The sequence below is a fragment of the Thalassophryne amazonica genome, chromosome 6 (genome assembly GCF_902500255.1).
Source record: "Thalassophryne amazonica chromosome 6, fThaAma1.1, whole genome shotgun sequence".
NCBI lineage: Eukaryota > Metazoa > Chordata > Actinopteri > Batrachoidiformes > Batrachoididae > Thalassophryne > Thalassophryne amazonica.
Window position 1 is genome coordinate 130,134,969 of NC_047108.1, and position 20,987 is coordinate 130,155,955.

At 42.8% G+C, this 20,987-nt stretch overlaps 1 protein-coding gene across 1 annotated transcript in view; it reads left to right on the top strand.

The window, feature by feature from the left end:
• The window catches only part of csrnp2 (cysteine-serine-rich nuclear protein 2), a 47,918-nt gene that overhangs the window by 17,304 nt on the left and 9,627 nt on the right, over positions 1 to 20,987 (top strand). The window contains 6 exon segments of the mRNA XM_034173460.1: positions 13,541 to 13,713; positions 16,068 to 16,175; positions 16,178 to 16,287; positions 16,289 to 16,330; positions 16,467 to 16,571; positions 16,573 to 16,764. Coding sequence (XP_034029351.1) covers positions 13,554 to 13,713; positions 16,068 to 16,175; positions 16,178 to 16,287; positions 16,289 to 16,330; positions 16,467 to 16,571; positions 16,573 to 16,764 — 717 coding nt within the window. The 5' untranslated portion in view covers positions 13,541 to 13,553.

Genomic DNA, 20,987 nt, shown 5'->3' on the forward strand with positions numbered 1-20,987 from the left:
GTGTTTATGTGGGTTCTCTCTGGGTGCTCCGGCTTCCTCCCACATCCAAAGACACACAGGTTAGGTGGATTGGAAACTTTAAATTGTGTGTAGTTGTGCATGCGGGTGTGGATGTGTTTGTTTGTCTGTTTGTGGCCCTGTGACAGACTGGCGTCCTGTCTGGCGAACCCCCCCGGGACCCTTAATTGGACTAATAGATAAACTTTATTGAACTCACAGAGGAGAAATTCACATATTACATCAGCTCTTAAGACAACACACAAGATGGGTGCAAGTAGAGGAAAATGTTCATCGAACAGCATGTGCAAAGATAATAATAATAATACTTGTAACAGTACAAGACATAGAAATAGAATATGTATGTATATATACACACACGCACTCACATACGTGCGTGTGTGTGTGTGTGTGTATATATATATATATATATATATATATATATATATATATATATATATATATATATATATATATATATATATATATATATATATATATATATATATATATATATATATATATATACTCAACAAAAATATAAACGCAACACTTTTGGTTTTGCTCCCATTTTGTATGAGATGAACTCAAAGATCTAAAACTTTTTCCACATACACAATATCACCATTTCCCTCAAATATTGTCCACAAACCAGTCGAAATCTGTGATAGTGAGCACTTCTCCTTTGCTGAGATAATCCATCCCACCTCACAGGTGTGCCATATCAAGATGCTGATTAGACACCATGATTAGTGCACAGGTGTGCCTTAGACTGTCCACAATAAAAGGCCAATCTGAAAGGTGCAGTTTTGTTTCATTGGGGGGGGGATACCAGTCAGTATCTGGTGTGACCACCATTTGCCTCATGCAGTGCAACACATCTCCTTCACATCATCCGTGAAGAGAACACCTCTCCAACGTGCCAAACGCCAGCGAATGTGAGCATTTGCACACTCAAGTCGGTTACGACGACAAACTGGAGTCAGGTCGAGACACCGATGAGGACGACGAGCATGCAGATGAGCTTCCCTGAGATGGTTTCTGACAGTTTGTGCAGAAATTCTTTGGTTATGCAAACCGATTGTTTCAGCAGCTGTCCGAGTGGCTGGTCTCAGACGATCTTGGAGGTGAACATGCTGGATGTGGAGGTCCTGGGCTGGTGTGGTTACACGTGGTCTGCGGTTGTGAGGCTGGTTGGATGTACTGCCAAATTCTCTGAAACGACTTTGGAGACGGCTTATCGTAGAGAAATGAACATTCAATACACGAGCAACAGCTCTGGTTGACATTCCTGCTGTCAGCATGCCAACTGCACGCTCCCTCAAATCTTGCGACATCTGTGGCATTGTGCTGTGTGATAAAACTGCACCTTTCAGAGTGGCCTTTTATTGTGGGCAGTCTAAGGCACACCTGTGCACTAATCATGGTGTCTAATCAGCATCTTGATATGGCACACCTGTGAGGTGGGATGGATTATCTCAGCAAAGGAGAAGTGCTCACTATCACAGATTTAGACTGGTTTGTGAACAATATTTGAGGGAAATGGTGATATTGTGTATGTGGAAAAAGTTTTAGATCTTTGAGTTCATCTCATACAAAATGGGAGCAAAACCAAAAGTGTTGCGTTTATATTTTTGTTGAGTGTATATATATATATAAACATGATTGGGATTGAAAGGGAGATAGGACCATCTTTACAATATGTGGAGTTTAGATGTGATCAGGTGACATTAGTGCTGGGATTTGTAAACAAGTTGTTATTGCACATGATTTGTGGACATATTAATACGAGGTCTGTCCATAAAGTATAGGTCCTTCTAATTTTTTTCAAAAACTATATGGATTTCATTCATATGTTTTTACGTCAGACATGCTTGTACCCTCGTGCGCATGCGTGAGTTTTTCCCCGCCTGTCGGTGACGTCATTCGCCTGTGAGCACTCCTTGTGGGAGGAGTCGTCCAGCCCCTCGTCGGAATTCCTTTGTCTGAGAAGTTGCTGAGAGACTGGCGCTTTGTTTGATCAAAATTTTTTCTAAACCTGTGAGACACATCAAAGTGGACACGGTTCGAAAAATTAAGCTGGTTTTCAGTGAAAATTTTAACGGCTGATGAGAGATTTTGAGGTGATACTGTCGCTTTAAGGACTTCCCACGGAGCGAGACGTCGCTCAGCGCTCTCAGGCGCCGTCGTCAGCCTGTTTCAAGCTGAAAACCTCCACATTTCAGGCTCTATTGACCCAGGACGTCGTGAGAGAACAGAGAAGTTTCAGAAGAAGTCGGTTTCAGCATTTTATCCGGATATTCCACTGTTAAAGGAGATTTTTTAAATGAAAGACGTGCGGGCAGATTGCAGCGTTGGCTCGCAGCCGCCGCGACGCTCCGCCACAGGAAAAACACCTCTGTTGGAAGCCTTAAGGACAAGTTGGAACATGTCCAGCTGTTAAACAATTTCTCATATACTCACTCCACTGAAAGCCATCAAAAGCCGCCTGGATTTTACAAATGGTTATCAACACGGAGGTGTTTTTCCTGTGCCACCGCGCCGGCTGCGTCCCGACGCGCGGACCTGTCTTAGGCCTGCTCACTCCAAAGGATCTCAGTCTCCTCAGGAGGTGGAGGCGACTCTGACCTTTTTTGTACTCTCATCTTCATCTACGCGGTTGAAGATGAGTGTGTGTTCTTTATGCACCAATGATACCAGATCAAATTCCTTATATGTGAGAACTTACTTGGCAATAAATTTGATTCTGATGCAGATCCACCACAAACAAACAAGGGAGCAGCTGAACTTATCATTATTATGTTATGATTATTATCATCACTTTAATATGTGAAGTTTTGATACCCTAACCCTTGTCTGACAGTAGAATAGCTTTGGTTTATGGCAAAACAAGACATTTGAAGGCATCATCTTGGGCTCTGGACAATAACAGATTTCCACTATGTTTTGACATTTTATGGACCTAAGAACTAATTGACTACAAGACACAATAATCAGTTATTCATTTATGAAAATAACCCATGGGTTAAAGTTCTCCGTCACCGCGACGGATTTCCGTCATTTGGAAAATTTAACCACACATACTCGTGTGCACGTGGTGTCATGCGTGTTTTGGGGCCGAAATATGAAAGTCTCACTGTCAAAGCAACATCCCATTCTGACAGCAGCAATGTCAGTGTGGACTGCGGAGGAAGGGACTGTGTGAATTTTCACTCCTCTCCGCTCTGTTTACTGTTTGCTATGAGCCACGGTCCTTCTCCTCTCTGTCTTTGTGGGAACATTGGCAGACACTCCCCAAGTAGAGCGAGGCGTGGCTTTGCTTTGAACCAATGAAGCATTGATCCGACTCTGCTTCGATGGTTTGTCGCTTTATCTTAATTTTCCCCCACTAAAACCCTAAAGAGCATATGTCTGTGAGTAATATTTACCTTTTTTATATTAAACCGACCTGTTATGGTCTTCTAAAACAGTTGATAGATGTATTTTATAAATTAAAAACGGGGCCGATGCTAACGCGTTAGCATGTCTATGGCGTTTTCAATGATAAAGTTAGCATTAAGGTGTTTGCATCTCAACACAGTTTGTGTGCATGTTTTCTATATAATAATAATGGCTTAGTGTTTGTTGTCGTAAAAGAGTCAAATGTATTACGAATTATAATTTATTTATTTTTATTTATATATTAATAATCAGAAGAATCAGAATCGCCTTTATTGTCATTGTAATTTCCATTACGAGATTTGAGTGCAATTCCAAAAAGGTGCTTTCCGTGGTGCAAGTAATTTTTAGCCAAATGAAAGATCGTGAAATTTAACGGTACATTATTCAATCAATCAATCAACTTTTTTCTTATATAGCGCCAAATCACAACAAACAGTTGCCCCAAGGCGCTCCATATTGTAAGGCAAGGCCATACAATAATTATGAAAAACCCCAACGGTCAAAACGACCCCCTATGAGCAAGCACTTGGCAACAGTGGGAAGGAAAAACTCCCTTTTAACAGGAAGAAACCTCCAGCAGAACCAGGCTCAGGGAGGGGCAGTCTTCTGCTGAGACTGGTTGGGGCTGAGGGAAAAAAACAGGAAAAAGACATGCCGTGAAGGGGGGCAGAGATCGATCACTAATGATTAAATGCAGAGTGATGCATACGGAGCAAAAAGAGGAAAGAAACAGTGCATCATGGGAACCCCCCACAATCTACGTCTAAAGCAGCATAACCAAGGGATGGTCCAGGGTCACCCGATCCAGCCCTAACTATAAGCCTTAGCGAAAAGGAAAGTTTTAAGCCTAATCTTAAAAGTAGAGAGGGTATCTGTCTCCCTGATCTGAATTGGGAGCTGGTTCCACAGGAGAGGAGCCTGAAAGCTGAAGGCTCTGCCTCCCATTCTACTCTTACAAACCCTAGGAACTACAAGTAAGCCCGCAGTCTGAGAGCGAAGCGCTCTAATGGGGTAATATGGTACTACGAGGTCCCTAAGATAAGATGGGACCTGATTATTCAAAACCTTATAAGTAAGAAGAAGAATTTTAAATTCTATTCTAGAATTAACAGGAAGCCAATGAAGAGAGGCCAACACGGGTGAGATATGCTCTCTCCTGCTAGTCCCCGTCAGTACTCTAGCTGCAGCATTCTGAACCAACTGAAGGCTTTTTAGGGAACTTTTAGGACAACCTGATAATAATGAATTACAATAGTCCAGCCTAGAGGAAATAAATGCATGAATTAGTTTTTCAGCATCACTCTGAGACAAGACCTTTCTGATTTTAGAGATATTGCGTAAATGCAAAAAGGCAGTCCTACATATTTGTTTAATATGCGCTTTGAATGACATATCCTGATCAAAAATGACTCCAAGATTTCTCACAGTATTACTAGAGATCAGGGAAATGCCATCCAGAGTAACGATCTGGTTAGACACCATGCTTCTAAGATTTGTGGGGCCAAGTACAATAACTTCAGTTTTATCTGAGTTTAAAAGCAGGAAATTAGAGGTCATCCATGTCTTTATGTCTGTAAGACAATCCTGCAGTTTAGCTAATTGGTGTGTATCCTCAGGCTTCATGGATAGATAAAGCTGGGTATCATCTGCGTAACAATGAAAATTTAAGCAATACCGTCTAATAATACTGCCTAAGGGAAGCATGTATAAAGTGAATAAAATTGGTCCTAGCACAGAACCTTGTGGAACTCCATAATTAACTTTAGTCTGTGAAGAAGATTCCCCATTTACATGAACAAACTGTAATCTATTAGACAAATATGATTCAAACCACCGCAGCGCAGTGCCTTTAATACCTATGACATGCTCTAATCTCTGTAATAAAATTTTATGGTCAACAGTATCAAAAGCAGCACTGAGGTCCAACAGAACAAGCACAGAGATAAGTCCACTGTCCGAAGCCATAAGAAGATCATTTGTAACCTTCACTAATGCTGTTTCTGTACTATGATGAATTCTAAAACCTGACTGAAACTCTTCAAATAGACCATTCCTCTGCAGGTGATCAGTTAACTGTTTTACAACTACCCTCTCAAGAATCTTCGAGAGAAAAGGAAGGTTGGAAATTGGCCTATAATTAGCTAAGATAGCTGGATCAAGTGATGGCTTTTTAAGTAATGGTTTAATTACTGCCACCTTAAAGGCCTGTGGTACATAACCAACTAACAAAGATAGATTGATCATATTTAAGATTGAAGCATTAAATAATGGTAGGACTTCCTTGAGCAGCCTGGCAGGAATGGGGTCCAATAAACATGCCGATGGTTTGGATGAAGCAACCAATGAAAATAACTCAGACAGAACAACCGGAGAGAAAGAGTCTAACCAAATACCGGCATCACTGAAAGCAGCCAAAGATAACGATACATCTTTGGGATGGTTATGAGTAATTTTTTCTCTAATAGTCAAAATTTTGTTAGCAAAGAAAGTCATGAAGTCATTACTAGTTAAAGTTAATGGAATACTCAGCTCAATAGAGCTCTGACTCTTTGTCAGCCTAGCTACAGTGCTGAAAAGAAACCTGAGGTTATTCTTATTTTCTTCAATTAGTGATGAGTAGAAAGATGTCCTAGCTTTACGGAGGGCTTTTTTATAGAGCAACAAACTCTTTTTCCAGGCTAAGTGAAGATCTTCTAAGTTAGTGAGACGCCATTTCCTCTCCAACTTACGGGTTATCTGCTTTAAGCTACGAGTTTGTGAGTTATACCACGGAGTCAGACACTTCTGATTTAAAGCTCTCTTTTTCAGAGGAGCTACAGCATCCAAAGTTGTCTTCAAAGAGGATGTAAAACTATTGACGAGATACTCTAACTCCCTTACAGAGTTTAGGTAGCTACTCTGCTCTGTGTTGGTATATGACATTAGAGAACATAACGAAGGAATCATATCCTTAAACCTAGTTACAGCGCTTTCTGAAAGACTTCTAGTGTAATGAAACTTATTCCCCACTGCAGGGTAGTCCATCAGGGTAATGTAAATGTTATTAAAAAATGATCAGACAGAAGGGAGTTTTCAGGGAATACTGTTAAATCTTCTATTCCCATACCATAAGTCAGAACAAGATCTAAGATATGATTAAAGTGGTGGGTGGACTCATTTACTTTTTGAGCAAAGCCGATAGAGTCCAATAATAGACCAAATGCAGTGCTGAGGCTGTCATTCTCAGCATCTGTGTGGATATTAAAATCGCCCACTATAATTATCTTATCTGAGCTAAGCACTAAGTCAGACAAAAGGTCTGAAAATTCACAGAGAAACTCACAGTAACAACCAGGTGGACGATAGATAATAACAAATAAAACTGTTTTTTGGGACTTCCAATTTGGATGGACAAGACTAAGAGACAAGCTTTCAAATGAATTAAAGCTCTGTCTAGGTTTTGATTAATTAATAAGCTGGAATGGAAGATTGCTGCTAATCCTCCGCCACGGCCCGTGCTACGAGCATTCTGACAGTTAGTGTGACTCGGGGGTGTTGACTCATTTAAACTAACATATTCATCCTGCTGTAACCAGGTTTCTGTTAGGCAGAATAAATCAATACGTTGATCAATTATTATATCATTTACCAACAGGGACTTAGAAGAGAGAGACCTAATGTTTAATAGACCACATTTAACTGTTTTAGTCTGTGGTGCAGTTGAAGGTGCTATATTATTTTTCTTTTTGAATTTTTATGCTTAAATAGATTTTTTACTGGTTATTGGTGGTCTGGGAGCAGGCACCGTCTCTACGGGGATGGGGTAATGAGGGGATGGCAGGGGGAGAGAAGCTGCAGAGAGGTGTATAAGACCACAGCTCTGCCTCCTGGTCCCAACGCTGGACAGTCACAGTTTGGAGGATCCATAAAATTGGCCAGATTTCTAGAAATGAGAGCTGCTCCATCTAAAGTGGGATGGATGCCGTCTCTCCTAACAAGACCAGGTTTTCCCCAGAAGCTTTGCCAATTATCAATGAAGCCCACCTCATTTTTTGGACACCACTCAGACAGCCAGCAATTCAAGGAGAACATGCGGCTAAACATGTCACTCCCGGTCTGATTGGGGAGGGGTCCAGAGAAAACAACAGAGTCCGACATTGTTTTTGCAAAGTTACACACCGATTTAATGTTAATTTTAGTGACCTCCGATTGGCGTAACCGAGTGTCATTACTGCCGACGTGAATTACAATCTTACCAAATTTACGCTTAGCCTTAGCCAGCAATTTCAAATGTCCTTCGATGTCGCCTGCTCTGGCCCCCGGAAGACAATTGACAATGGTTGCTGGTGTCGCTAACTTCACATTTCTCAAAACAGAGTCGCCAATAACCAGAGTTTGATCCTCGGTGAGTGTATCGTCGAGTAGGGAAAAACGGTTAGAGATGTGAACGGGTTGACGGTGTACACGGGGCTTCTGTTTAGGGCTACGCTTCCTCCTCACAGTCACCCAGTCAGCCTGCTTTCCCGACTGCCCGGGATCTGCCAGGGGGGAACTAGCGGCAGCTAAGCTACCTTGGTCCGCACCGACTACAGGGGCCTGGCTAGCTGTAGAATTTTCCACGGTGCGGAGCCGAGTCTCCAATTCGCCCAGCCTGGCCTCCAAAGCTACGAATAAGCTGCACTTATTACAAGTACCGTTACTACTAAAGGAGGCCGAGGAACAGCTAAACATTTCACACCCAGAGCAGAAAAGTGCGGGAGAGACAGGAGAAGCCGCCATGCTAAATCGGCTAAGAGCTAGTAGCTACGCAACCTAGCGGATTCCTAAAAACACACAAAGTGAATAATGTGTAAATAATTTAAAGGTGATTCAGCAGAAGGAGTGCCCCAATCAACGCACCAAACAGGCCATGAAGCAGCACAGGCAACGCACGACAACAGTGCTAAAAAAAAAATAAATAAAAAAATAAAAACAAAAGCGTTAGCAAGCTAGTTAGCTTGCCAACGCTGATGAAAGTTGGCAGATAAAAGTGCTCCGTCACGATGTTTCGACCGTTGGAGGTCTTCTTTAGGCGTTGGAGCACAGTAAAAAGTAAAAAAAAAAAAAAAAGGTAAAAAAGTAAAAAAAAGTCTTGAAAAAGACTGTTAATTCAAGTCCAAAGCAGCAGGTAGCAGTCTCTGTGTAAACAGTCCCAACAGAGAGCCAAAATTCTGATGTGTAGCAGCAGGAAAGAACAGAGTATATGCACAACTAATATAAACATAAGATAAAATAAAATGAAATGTGGAGTAAGTAATGTAAAATGAGAATTATATACAACTGGTTAAGTTTAATGACAATTTGTTTTGGTCAAACCACATCTAAGTTGTGTTTTTACACAAAAAAATAAAATGGAGTAAACTGCACATTTGTCTTTTTCATGAAAATATCTTATTAAAGATCACATATTACACTTTAGTCAGGCCTTTAAAATACTTTTGTGGACTCTTGCTGTAATATGTTGTCAGTGGTTGAGATAGTTTCTGTAGGCATCTAAAAATGCTCATAATCAGATGAAACCTGATGGAAATCTTTCAAAATAAAACAAAACATTACTCCAGGTACGTATGTTTTTGACGAGAATATAACAACATAACTTTATTACAAGGTCAAACGTTGATGTTGCGTGATAAAGGCCTTTTAATAATAACTCACTTCAAGAAATAATGGCAAAACTCACGTGTAAGTAAAAAAAACAACCAACCAAAAAAATGATTAATCGATTACTAAAATAATCGTTAGTTGCAGCCCCAGTTTGTTTTAGGAGTGAGAGCATTTTACAGATTAAATGTGAATAAGACAGTTTTGAGTTTCTCAGTGCACATGCGTTTTCAAAACTGGTGACAGTGTTACTTTGTGCACAGCAGAACAACATCAGTTGCTTTAGGCCCTAATTTTGTATTTTATTGACTGTACAGCGACACAGCACCCATTTGGTGCATTCACCGGATTAGAACAAATCAAAATACTACAGAAGACAAAGAATTTTTTTTACTTGACAGTTTGAAGTGTGTTTTCTTTGTTTCAGAAGACTTCATACCCATTAAAATTCACCAGAATATACAAAATTTGACTTGCTCTTTTAAAAAATTGTGGGGGAGAACCCCCAGACCCCCCCATAAGCAATACTGTGTTTTTACTTCACAGATTGAAGTGAGTTTTATTTGATTCAGAGGACCCCCCAAAATCAAGACTACACCTCACCCCATCACCCTTTTATGTACCTTTATGTTCAGGTTTTGCATTCTTTTTATGCTTTGTCTGTCTCTCCTTAGAGGCTATTTAGAATAGATTTGTATACTGTATAATGTGTTTATTGTATTTGAGGAAAAAACAGTGTGTGCCCCCACTATGCCACATTTTAGGAAATAGCTGGCAATAATTTTTGCCAGGAAAAAATTTCAGTCAGATGAAAATTTATTGCTTTAACCCATGAAATAACCATTAGTTGCAGCGCTACTGTCTATGGTATTAATTATTTTACACAACAGAAACTCTAGCATGATTATTTTACATTTATATCCCAGTCGACTGTAGGTGTAGGTGTGTGAATGTGTGTGTCTGTCTACATGTGTCGGTTCTGCGATACGCTGGCGGGCTGTCCTGGGTGCACTCCTTCTTGCCCAATCAGTGCTGGGATAGGCACCATGACCATTAATTGGAATAAGAGAGTTCTCAAAATGGACAGTTAGATGGATCACAATCCATCCAACCTGAGTGGTGTTCAGTTGTTGGACTTCTGTGCTAGTCATAGTTTGTCCATCATGAACACCATGTTCGAGCACAAGGGTGTCCATAAGTGCATGTGGCACCAGGACACCTTGAGCCAGAGGTCGATGATTGACTTTGTAGCCGTATCATCTGACCTTCGGCCACGTGTCTCGGACACTCGAGTGAAGAGAGGGGCAGAGCTGTCGACTGATCACCACCTGGTGGTGAGTTGGATTTGCTGGAAGGGGAGGAAGCCGGTCAGACCTGGCAGGCCCAAACGTATCATGAGGGTCTGCTGGGAACGACTGGCGGAACCCTCTGTCAGCGAGGTCTTCAACTCCCACCTCCGGGAGAGCTTCTCCCAGATCCCGGGGGAGGTTGGAGTCCGAGTGGTCCATGTTCTCCACCTCAATTGTCGATGCGGCCGCTCATAGCTGTGGTCGCAAGGTCTCTGGTGCCTGTCGCGGCGGCAATCCCCGAACCCGGTGGTGGACACCGGAAGTAAGGGATGCCGTCGAGCTGAAGAAGGAGTCCTACTTATCTTTGTTGTTAGGTGGGACCCCAGAGGCAGCTGACAGGTACCGGCAGGCCAAGCGTGCCGCAGCCTGTGCGGTTGCAGAGACAAAAACTCGGGTCTGGGAGGAGTTTGAGGAGGCTATGGAGGAGGACTATCGGTCGGCCTCGAAGAGATTCTGGCAAACCGTCCGACGCCTCAGGAGGCGGAAGCAGCTCTCCATCAGCACTGTTTACGGTGCGGGTGGGGAGCTGTTGACCCTGACTGGGGATGTTGTCGGGCGGTGGAAGGAGTACTTCGAGGATCTCCTCAATCCCATCGTCACTCATCCATTACCCAGGCCGAAGTCACCGAGGTGGTTAGAAAGCTCCTTGGTGGCAAGGCTCCTGGGGTGGATGAAATCCGTCCTGAATACCTTAAGTCTCTGGATGTTGTGGGACTGTCTTGGCTGACACGCCTGCAACATAGCGTGGCGATCGGGGACAGTGCCTCTGGATTGGCAGACCGGGGTGGTGGTCCCTCTGTTTAAGAAGGGGGACCGGAGGGTGTGTTCCAACTATAGGGGGATCACACTCCTCAGCCTCCCCGGTAAGGTCTATTCCAGAGTACTGGAGAGGACAATTCGACCAATGGTCGAACCTCGGATTCAGGAGGAGCAGTGTGGTTTTCGTCCTGGTCGCGGCACACTGGACCAGCTCTACACGCTCCATCGGGTGCTCGAGGGTTCATGGGAGTTCGCCCAACCAGTCCACGTGTTTTGTGGATCTGGAGAAGGCGTTCGACCGTGTCCCTCGGGGCACCCTGTGGGGAGTGCTCCAGGAGTACGGGGTCTGGGGTCCTTTGCTAAGGGCTATCCGGTCCCTGTACAACCGCAGCAGGAGCTTGGTTCGCATTGCCGGTAGTAAGTCAAACCTGTTTCCAGTGCACGTTGGCCTCTGCCAGGGCTGCCCTTTGTCACCGGTTCTGTTCATTATTTTTATGGACAGAATTTCTAAGCGCAGCCAGGGTGTAGAGGGGGTCTGGTTTGGGAACCACAGAATCTTGTCTCTGCTGTTTGCGGACGATGTGGTTCTGTTGGTTTCATCAAATCAGGACCTTCAGCGTGCACTGGGGCGGTTTGCAGCTGAGTGTGAAGCGTCCGGGATGAAAATCAGCACCTCCAAATCCGAGGCCATGGTTCTCGACCGGAAATAGGTGCTTTGCCCTCTTCAGGTCGTTGGAGTGTCCTTGCCTCAAGTGGAGGAGTTTAAGTATCATGGGGTCTTGTTCACGAGTGAGGGACGGATGGAGCGTGAGATCACTAGACGGATCGGTGCAGCATCTACAGTGATGCGGTCGCTGTATCGGACCGTCGTGGTGAAGAGAGAGCTGAGTAGGGGGGCAAAGCTCTCGATTTACCGATCAATCTACGTTCCGATCCTCACCTATGGTCATGAGATTTGGCTCAAGCGGCCGAGATGAGTTTCCTCTGCAGGGTGGCTGGGCGCTCCCTTAGAGATAGGGGGAGGAGCTCGGAGTCGAGCCGCTGCAACTCCACGTCGAAAGGAGTCAGTTGAGGTGGCTCGGGCATCTTTTCCGGATGCTCCCTGGACACCTCGCTGGAGAGGTGTTCCGGGCACGTCCCACTGGGAGGAGGCCCCGGGGAAGACCCAGGACACGCTGGAGGGACTACATCTCTCGGCTGGCTTGGGAACGCCTTGGGGTTCCCCCGGAGGAGCTGGGGGAGGTGTGTGTGGATCGGGAGGTCTGGGCGGCTTTGCTTGAGCTGCTGCCCCCGCGACCCGACTCCGGATGAAGCGGAAGAAAATGGATGGATGGATGGAATTTTTTTTTTTCAATTTCTTTTCATTTATATAGCGCTAAATCACAACAAAGTTACCTCAAGGTGCTTCACACAAGTAAGGTCTAACCTTACCAACCATTTCATTTATTAATTTATTTTCTTTAATGTGGAGAAATGGAATATTTTTTGATGATAAAATCCCATTTGCACATCTTCAGGACTATATGTGAACACAGATCAGGTTCCCAAACCGGTTTTAAAGGCAGATTAAAATCAAACCAGGATATATATATATATATATATATATATATATATATATATATATATATATATTATTTTTTTTTTTTTTTTAACAGTTCTTATTCTTTTACAATGAAGAACAAGCTAAAAAAAAGTCAGTGGATCCTTTTCTGTTATTTGCACTTGCTTTTATCAAGGTATGTGCTCAAGATTGACCAATGAAATAGGACTTTCTTCCAATATATCCTTCATACAGTAAATATCACAGTATAGTTAAACTATTTTTAAAATGTTATGATAAAATAACACATCTTAATTTAAGAATGATAACTATTCAATAAAGGATTGTGCATTACATACAAAACCCTGCAGGACAGCATGTGTTTGCATTGCTCTCGTCAGCTTCATTTATCAGGTTTTCAATCTTCATCCTCTGCTGCACCTTTTCCATCAGTGTTAAATCAACAGGAGTTCAATGCCGGAGACGATTTATTCCGATGCTGTTCAAATAAACCATGCTTGCCTAGTTGCCATGGTGATGTTTCTCAACTTGATTTGAAAGTGGGATCTTGTGTGAGATTGTGAGTGAGAGAATGATGGAGCTGGAATACAAACGAAAAGCTGATGCCACCTCTGACATCACCGCCTATGAACCTAATGATAATTTAATTGATTAGTTGTGCCTTTTTTTGTCAAATAACATATGTGAGTGATTTCAGCATATGTTGTTTTTTAGTGCAGTGTCATTTTAAATTTGAAAAGCAGACTTCAACACAGCTGTTCGTACCAACGTACACACGCTCTGTATGTGGATGTGTGCATCCCTTTGCCATCAGACACGGCGTTTCCATGGAGACAGTTTCATCCCTCAGCCTCAAACGACGATATGAAGAGGTGGACAACAGCTCTCCATTCTCGACGCAGAAGGATTCTGATGATGACATCTCCAGCAGTGACAGTGCTGACAGTTGTGACAGCCTCAACGGCCCGTCCAGCACTTCATTTACCCGTAAGGGTCAAAGTGTAGTGCGGAATAAAAGAGGTTATATATGAGAACTAGAGAACGCACTCCCAATGCTGCACACTAAACGAAAACGTCCCTTCATGGACAGCAACATGACGTCTCCTAACCGGCAAAATATTGATGAAGTTCCCGGATGTTAATGCATTTTCAATGGAGATTTGCGACTGAACACACTCAGAAAAATGCTTGCAAAATACGTGTTAAAATGCCATTTTGACCTGGATATCGAGCCAGTAAAATTAACATTAAATTATGTCAGGAAAGTATTAAACTTACTCTGACACACACACATTCCCAAATATTAGTGTTGAAAGTTACACGGATCTGTGCTGTTCAAGCTGCTGAGCTGAGGCGTCCTGCTGCAGCTGCTGTGTTCAACGCAGCGCTGCTCCTAAAACCATTACAATACATTTTATATACATATTATATTTTTACACAATTATCCTTTCTTGATCGAGTTTCATTCATGAAGTCAGTGGTGTGGGTACACGTCTCTATGTGTGGGTGTGACTGTGAGCGGCACAGCGCGAGTCATTATCTCATTATTTTAAGGTGCAAATTAAAAAAAATCCCTAGTCTTGTCGAACAATTTTAATCACTAATGACAAGTAACTATGCATTGGTCTAACGCTGGAAAATATCAACTAGACATAAGTGAAATTAATGATCCGTGTCATCGGGCGACACAGGTACGGCAGGAGACATAGAGCTGTTTATCATCCAAATATCACGGACAAGTGACAAGAAGAACCAAAACCACTTACTATGGAAGGAAATATTGTCTCCCTTGTTTCCTCCGTTTGTGGCTTTGCCAACATGCGCGGCTTTCCGGCATATTCTACCTATTTCTTGAACTTCTATGCACGCAAATCACTAACTTGCCCGGAATTAAAATGGCGACCATGCCTCCTTGCCCACACACGGCTCAGTGCAAGTGTGTTCTCTAGTTCTTATATATAACCTCGTTGTGCGAATACGTACAGTAAGAGTAGACAACACTCTCAAAACACAAACGCACCTTAAAGCTAAACTGTGTAGAATTTAGTGTCCTCTTGTGGTGAAGTTGCAGACTGCATTATGCTGTTCCCGGAGACAATTTTGTTTCCTTTCATGTTTTCGCTTCTTTTCAATGCACATTCAGCCCCACTGGAAAATGCAGAAGGTGGAGTAAGTATGTCCCTTTCGGGCTATTGTACCAACACAAAGGTGTAACATGGCAGTCTACATCAAAGGGCCCATTAACCACTCGAAGCTTATGAAAATACATTGATTCATTGTTGCAGTGTATTATACATTGTATTATACACTATTGGACAGAAGATTCTTTATTCTGTCTATCTATAAAGCAAGATGCGTGTGTGTGTGTGTGGTTCGCATATCTCTGTCAGATCGGCCTCAGTTTTCTGATATGGTTGCACATGGCACGATGATGTGCATCCTTTATTATGAAAATTTTGGGTATTAATGTTCAAAACCTTTATTTTGATGTCATCATTATGAGCACAAGACAGAATGTTCTCACGCACCAGTTTTGACAAAGATCATCTCAACTCAGCCTTTATTTCTAAAGCATGTTTAAAATGACAGTCGTTGAATAAAGTGCTGTACATAATTAAAATAATGGGCACCAAGTTACCCCAATGGTAAATAAATAAATTAAAAATACCAGTAAAATTACAACAGGCAATAAAACATATAAAAGACAAAGTAAAATAGAGTAAAAAGTAGTAGGAAATAAATGAATTTAATTATTTCATTTACACAGCAATCACAACAAAGCTGCCTTAAGGTGCATTACATAAGGTCTAACTTTACCAACCCATAGAGCAAGCTCACAGGCGACAGTGATTAGGAAAAACTCCCTCTGATGATACTGAGGAAGGAAACCTCAAGCAGACCAGACTCAAAGCGGCGACCCTCTGCTTGGGCCATGCTAACCGACACATTAGACAGATATGCAGGAACCCGCCGATAAAGATGAGTCACGCTCTGCCTTAAACAGATGCCCTATCTCTAATACGTTCACGGGGGACAGACAGAAGAAATAAATTAAAGAATATAATAATACACAAAACACTCTGAGGAGATAGGCGAGCCACAGATACACAGGTGCCTCATGCTTATTATCACAAGACGGAACATTCTCACGTGCCGGCTTCTACAAAATCGTCACAAAGCTCCCACTTTTCTGTAGGAATACATACTTCCTATGGACACTGCACTAGTTTATGCTAATTCAATTAACCTATAATTCTACACACTGTAGCTTTAAGGGAGTGGGGCCGATTTGATCAAAACAATATGCAGTCTAAAATCATCTTCTTTTGTGCCCAAACCAGCCACCTCCATCCTCAGACAGCAGAAGCCATCACTGGGAGGGAAGCGTGTACGTTTCGATGTGGTAACAGTGTATACTTTCCCTCGGCGGCAGGGCTTCACCAGCGTTCCAGCCAAGGTGGCAGCTCCCTGGGCATGGCCCGTCACCACTCCTCCATCAGACACTACACTCTGGGAGAGTTTGCCCGCGAGCAGGAAACCAGCCATCGGCACACGTTACGTCATGCATTTGAGGCAAGAGAAGCTCAATGCACGTAAAATGAAGGTGAGCACCACGTTGTCGGCACAACAGCAGAACAACACCATCACCAGGGCCTCTGGTTTGTCATTGAAGTAACTCAGGTGGTCTCAGCCTCTATAGTGTCCACAGCTGACTGTACCGAACTACCTGTCATCCCCAGCTGACACGTAATGGGACTGTGGAGTGCGCTCAGGCTGACCTGCTGACTCTGGAGGATGTGTCAGATGAGGACCTCGATGTAGAAGGGGTGGAGGTAGATGACTGTTTTTTTTCTTCAGCCGCTGCCCACCAAGCGTCGTCGCGCCCTCCTCCGAGCCTCTGGCATCGCCCGCATAGATGCTCGGGAGAAAACCGAGCTTCGGGCCATCCGTCTCTCACGTGAGGAATGTGGCTGCGACTGCCGCTTGTTCTGCGACCCTCGTCACTGCGGCTGTAGCCAGGCTGGCATTAAGTGCCAGGTAAGGGTCACACATTTTCAAGACTTTGGATGAGTTTTTAACTTTCACATTTATAAATTGGCACTGCTAGAATGTATGCCCAGTACTGAGGTGTTGCATATATGAAAATCTGCATTTGTCCAACATTATGCAAAATTGGTTTGGAAATACCATTTAGAGTTTGATATGCTTGGGTTTCATGTTTAAACATCCTCAAGGACTCACAGCTTGATGACTGTTGCATAAAAAAAATTGCCTCAATTTTAGCAGATGTTAGGGGACTTAACTTGGTCTGTGGCACATGGTCATCTGTATATGGTGTACCTGGGGAGTGTCCGTCAGAGGATGTGATTTACATGAGGGGTGCAAACCTGGACGCTGGTTACAGATGGGCTGGATTAGTCATTGTGTGTTATGGGCATAAAATCAACCAATCAGAGTAGCACCTGTTTTTGCTAAGTTGTAGCTCTTTGTTGTTGAGGGGGTGCACTAAGAAGACAGAAGTTTTATGGCGAGGGAATGATATTTTACTGGGTTGGAGTTAGGGTTGAGCCGGATACTTGTGTCAGACAAGTACAGTGGGGTAAAAAAAAAAGTATTTAGTCAGCCCTATTGTGCAAGTTCTCCTACAACCCCTGGCAAAAAATGATGGAATCCACCGGCCTCGGAGGATGTTCATTCAGTTGTTTAATTTTGTAGAAAAAAAGCAGATCACAGACATGACACAAAACTAAAGTCATTTCAAATGGCAACTTTCTGGCTTTAAGAAACACTATAAGAAATCAGGAAAAAAAAATTGTGGCAGTCAGTAGTGGTTACTTCTTTAGACCAAGCAGAGGGAAAAAAAATATGGAATCACTCAATTCTGAGGAAAAAATTATGGAATCATGAAAAACAAAAGAACGCTCCCAATACATCACTAGTATTTGTTGCACCACCTCTGGCTTTTCTAACAGCTTGCAGTCTCTGAGGCATGGACTTAATGAGTGACAAACAGTACTCTTCATCAATCTGGCTCCAACTTTCTCTGATTGCTGTTGCCAGATCAGCTTTGCAGGTTGAAGCCTTGTCAAGGACCATTTTCTTCAACTTCCACCAAAGATTTTCAATTGGATTAAGATCCGGACTGTTTGCAGGCCATGACATTGACCCTATGTGTCTTTTTGCAAGGAATGTTTTTCACAGTTTTTGCTCTATGGCAAGATGCATTATCATCTTGAAAAATGATTTCATCATCCCCAAACATCCTTTCAATTGATGGGATAAGAAAAGTGTCCAAAATATCAACGTAAACTTGTGCATTTATTGATGATGTAATGACAGCCATCTCCCCAGTGCCTTTACCTGACATGCAGCCCCATATCGTCAATGACTGTGGAAATTTACATGTTCTCTTCAGGCAGTCATCTTTATAATCTCATTGGAACGGCACCAAACAAAGTTCCAGCATTCACCTTGCCCAATGCAGATTCGAGATTCATCACTGAATATGACTTTCATCCAGTCATCCACAGTCCACGATTGCTTTTCCTTAGCCCATTGTAACCTTGGTTTTTTCTGTTTAGGTGTTAATGATGGCTTTCGTTAGCTTTTCTGTATGTAAATCCCATTTCCTTTAGGTGGATTCTTACAGTTCGGTCACAGACGTTGACTCCAGTTCGTCCCATTTGTTCCTCATTTGTTTTGTTGTGCAGTTTCGATTTTGAGACATATTGCTTTAAGTTTTCTGTCTTGACTCTTTGATGTCTTCCTTGGTCTACCAGTATGTTTGCCTTAACAACCTTCCCGTGTTGTTGTATTTGGTCCAGAGTTTAGACACAGCTGACTGTGAACAACCAACATCTTTTGCAACATTGCGTGATGATTTACCCTCTTTTAAGAGTTTGATAATCCTCTGCTTTGTTTCAATTGACATCTCTTGTGTTGGAGCCATGATTCATGTCAGTCCACTTGGTGCAACAGCTCTCCAAGGTGTGATCACTCCTTTTTAGATGCAGACTAACGAGCAGATCTGATTTGATGCAGGTGTTAGTTTGGGGGATGAAAATTTACAGGGTGATTCCATAATTTATTCCTCAGAATTGAGTGAGTCCATATTTTTTTCTCTCTGCTTGGTGTAAAAAAAGTAACCGTTACTGACTGCCACAATTTTTTTCCTGATTTCTTATAGTGTTTCTTAAAGCCAGAAAGTTTCCATTTGAAATTACTTTAGTTTTGTGTCATGTCTGTGTTCTGCTTTTTTCTACAAAAATTAAACAACTGAATGAACATCCTCCGAGGCCGGTGATTCCATAATTATTGCCAGGGATTGTACTTAGAAGATGAGAGAGGTCTGTATTTTCATCATAGGTCCACTTCAACTGTGAGAGACAAAATGAGAAAAAAAAAATCCAGGAAATCACATTGTAGGATTTTTAAAGAATTTATTTGTAAGTTATGATGGAAAATAAGTATTTGGTCAATAACAGAAGTTCAACTCAATACTTTGTAACATAATCTTTGTTGGCAATGACAGAGGTCAAACATTTCCTGTAAGTCTTCACCAGGTTTGCACACTCTGTAGCTGGTATTTTGGCCCATTCCTCCATGCAGATCTCCTCTAGAGCAGTGATGTTTTGGGGCTTGGTCGCTGAGCAACATGGACTTTCAACTCCTTCAACAAATTTTCTATGGGGTTGAGGTCTGGAGACTGGCTAGGCCACTCCAGGACCTTGAAATGCTTTTTTACGGAGCCACTCCTTTGTTGCCCGAGCGGTGTGTTTGGGATCATTGTCATGCTGGAAGACCAGCCACGTTGCACCTTCAATGCGCTCACTGATGGAAGGAGGTTTTGGCTTAAAATCTCATGATACATGCCACGTTCAATTCTTCCCTTAACACGGATCGAGTCGGTTTGGTTTATCTGACCACGTGATATTCTCCCAGTCCTCTTCTGCAGAAGCAACTACTTGACAAACTTCAGACGGGCCTGGACACGTACTGTCTTAAGCAGGGGACACGCCTGGCACTTGCAGGATTTGAGTCCCTCCTCTGCGTAGTGTGTAGCCTTTGTTGCTTGGTCCCAGCTCTCTGGAGGTCATTCATCAGGTCCCTCGTGTAGGTCTGGGATTTTGTTCACCGTTCTCATGATCATTTTGACCCCATGGGATCACATCTTGCGTGGAGCCCCACATTGAGGGAGATTATCAGTGTCTTTCCTTTTTTTTTACAAATGCTCCCACAGTTGATTTATTCACACCAACCTATTTGACTATTGTAGATTCACTCTTCCCAGCCTGGTGCATATCTACAATGTTCTTCCTGGTGTCCTTTGACAGCTCTTTGGTCTTGGCCGTGGTTCAGTTTGGGAGTCTGACTGTTTGAGGCTGTGGACAGGTGTCTTTTATACAGCTAACGAGTTCCAACAGGTGCCATTAATACAGGTAACAGGTTGCCAGAAGAGCTTCTTAAAGAAGAAGTTACAGGTCTGTGTAGAGCCAGAAATCTTGCTTGTTTGTTATTGACCAAATACTTATTTTCCACCATAATTTACAAGTAAATTCTTTAAAAATCCTACAATGTGATTTCCTGGATGTTTTCTTTTCTCATTTTGTCTCTCATAGTTGAAGTGTACCTATGATGAAAATTACATACCTCTCTCATCTTCCTAAGTAGGAGAACTTGCACAATCAGGGACTGACTAAATACTTTTTGTCCCCACTGTATCCGGTACGGATAAAGCATTTTTGAGGAGCATGATACGAGTAAAACTCAGAAATATCTGTGCTCGTGCTGAAGGAAAATCCTCATTGGCTAACTGACTGTCTTCACGCTCTGTGATTGGCCAGTCATACACAGCGCCCGCCCCTCCCTACACAGACACATCTCTGCTGCTACACACACACACACACACACACACACACACACACACACACACACACACACACACACACACACACACACACACACAGGATCTGCTGTCTCTGTGCTTGGCTTGACTTTAGCTCACATTGCTGTGTCAGTACTCCTTAATTTTTCTTCAGTTGGCCTCTGTTTTAGTTTGTATGATATTTAAAGTGACTTGGTGAACTTGTTTCGTAATGTAAATGGTGCATTTGACAGACATAGCTGAAAGTGGCTCGTTGTTGTGTCGGTCACTGCCTCCACTCTGGTCAGGTTTTTTTTTTAACTGTTTGTTTGCTGGCTGGTGATATAAAGTCAGTTGGAAAACTTTGCTCGAACTTAACGCGGTGCTTTTCAGAGGA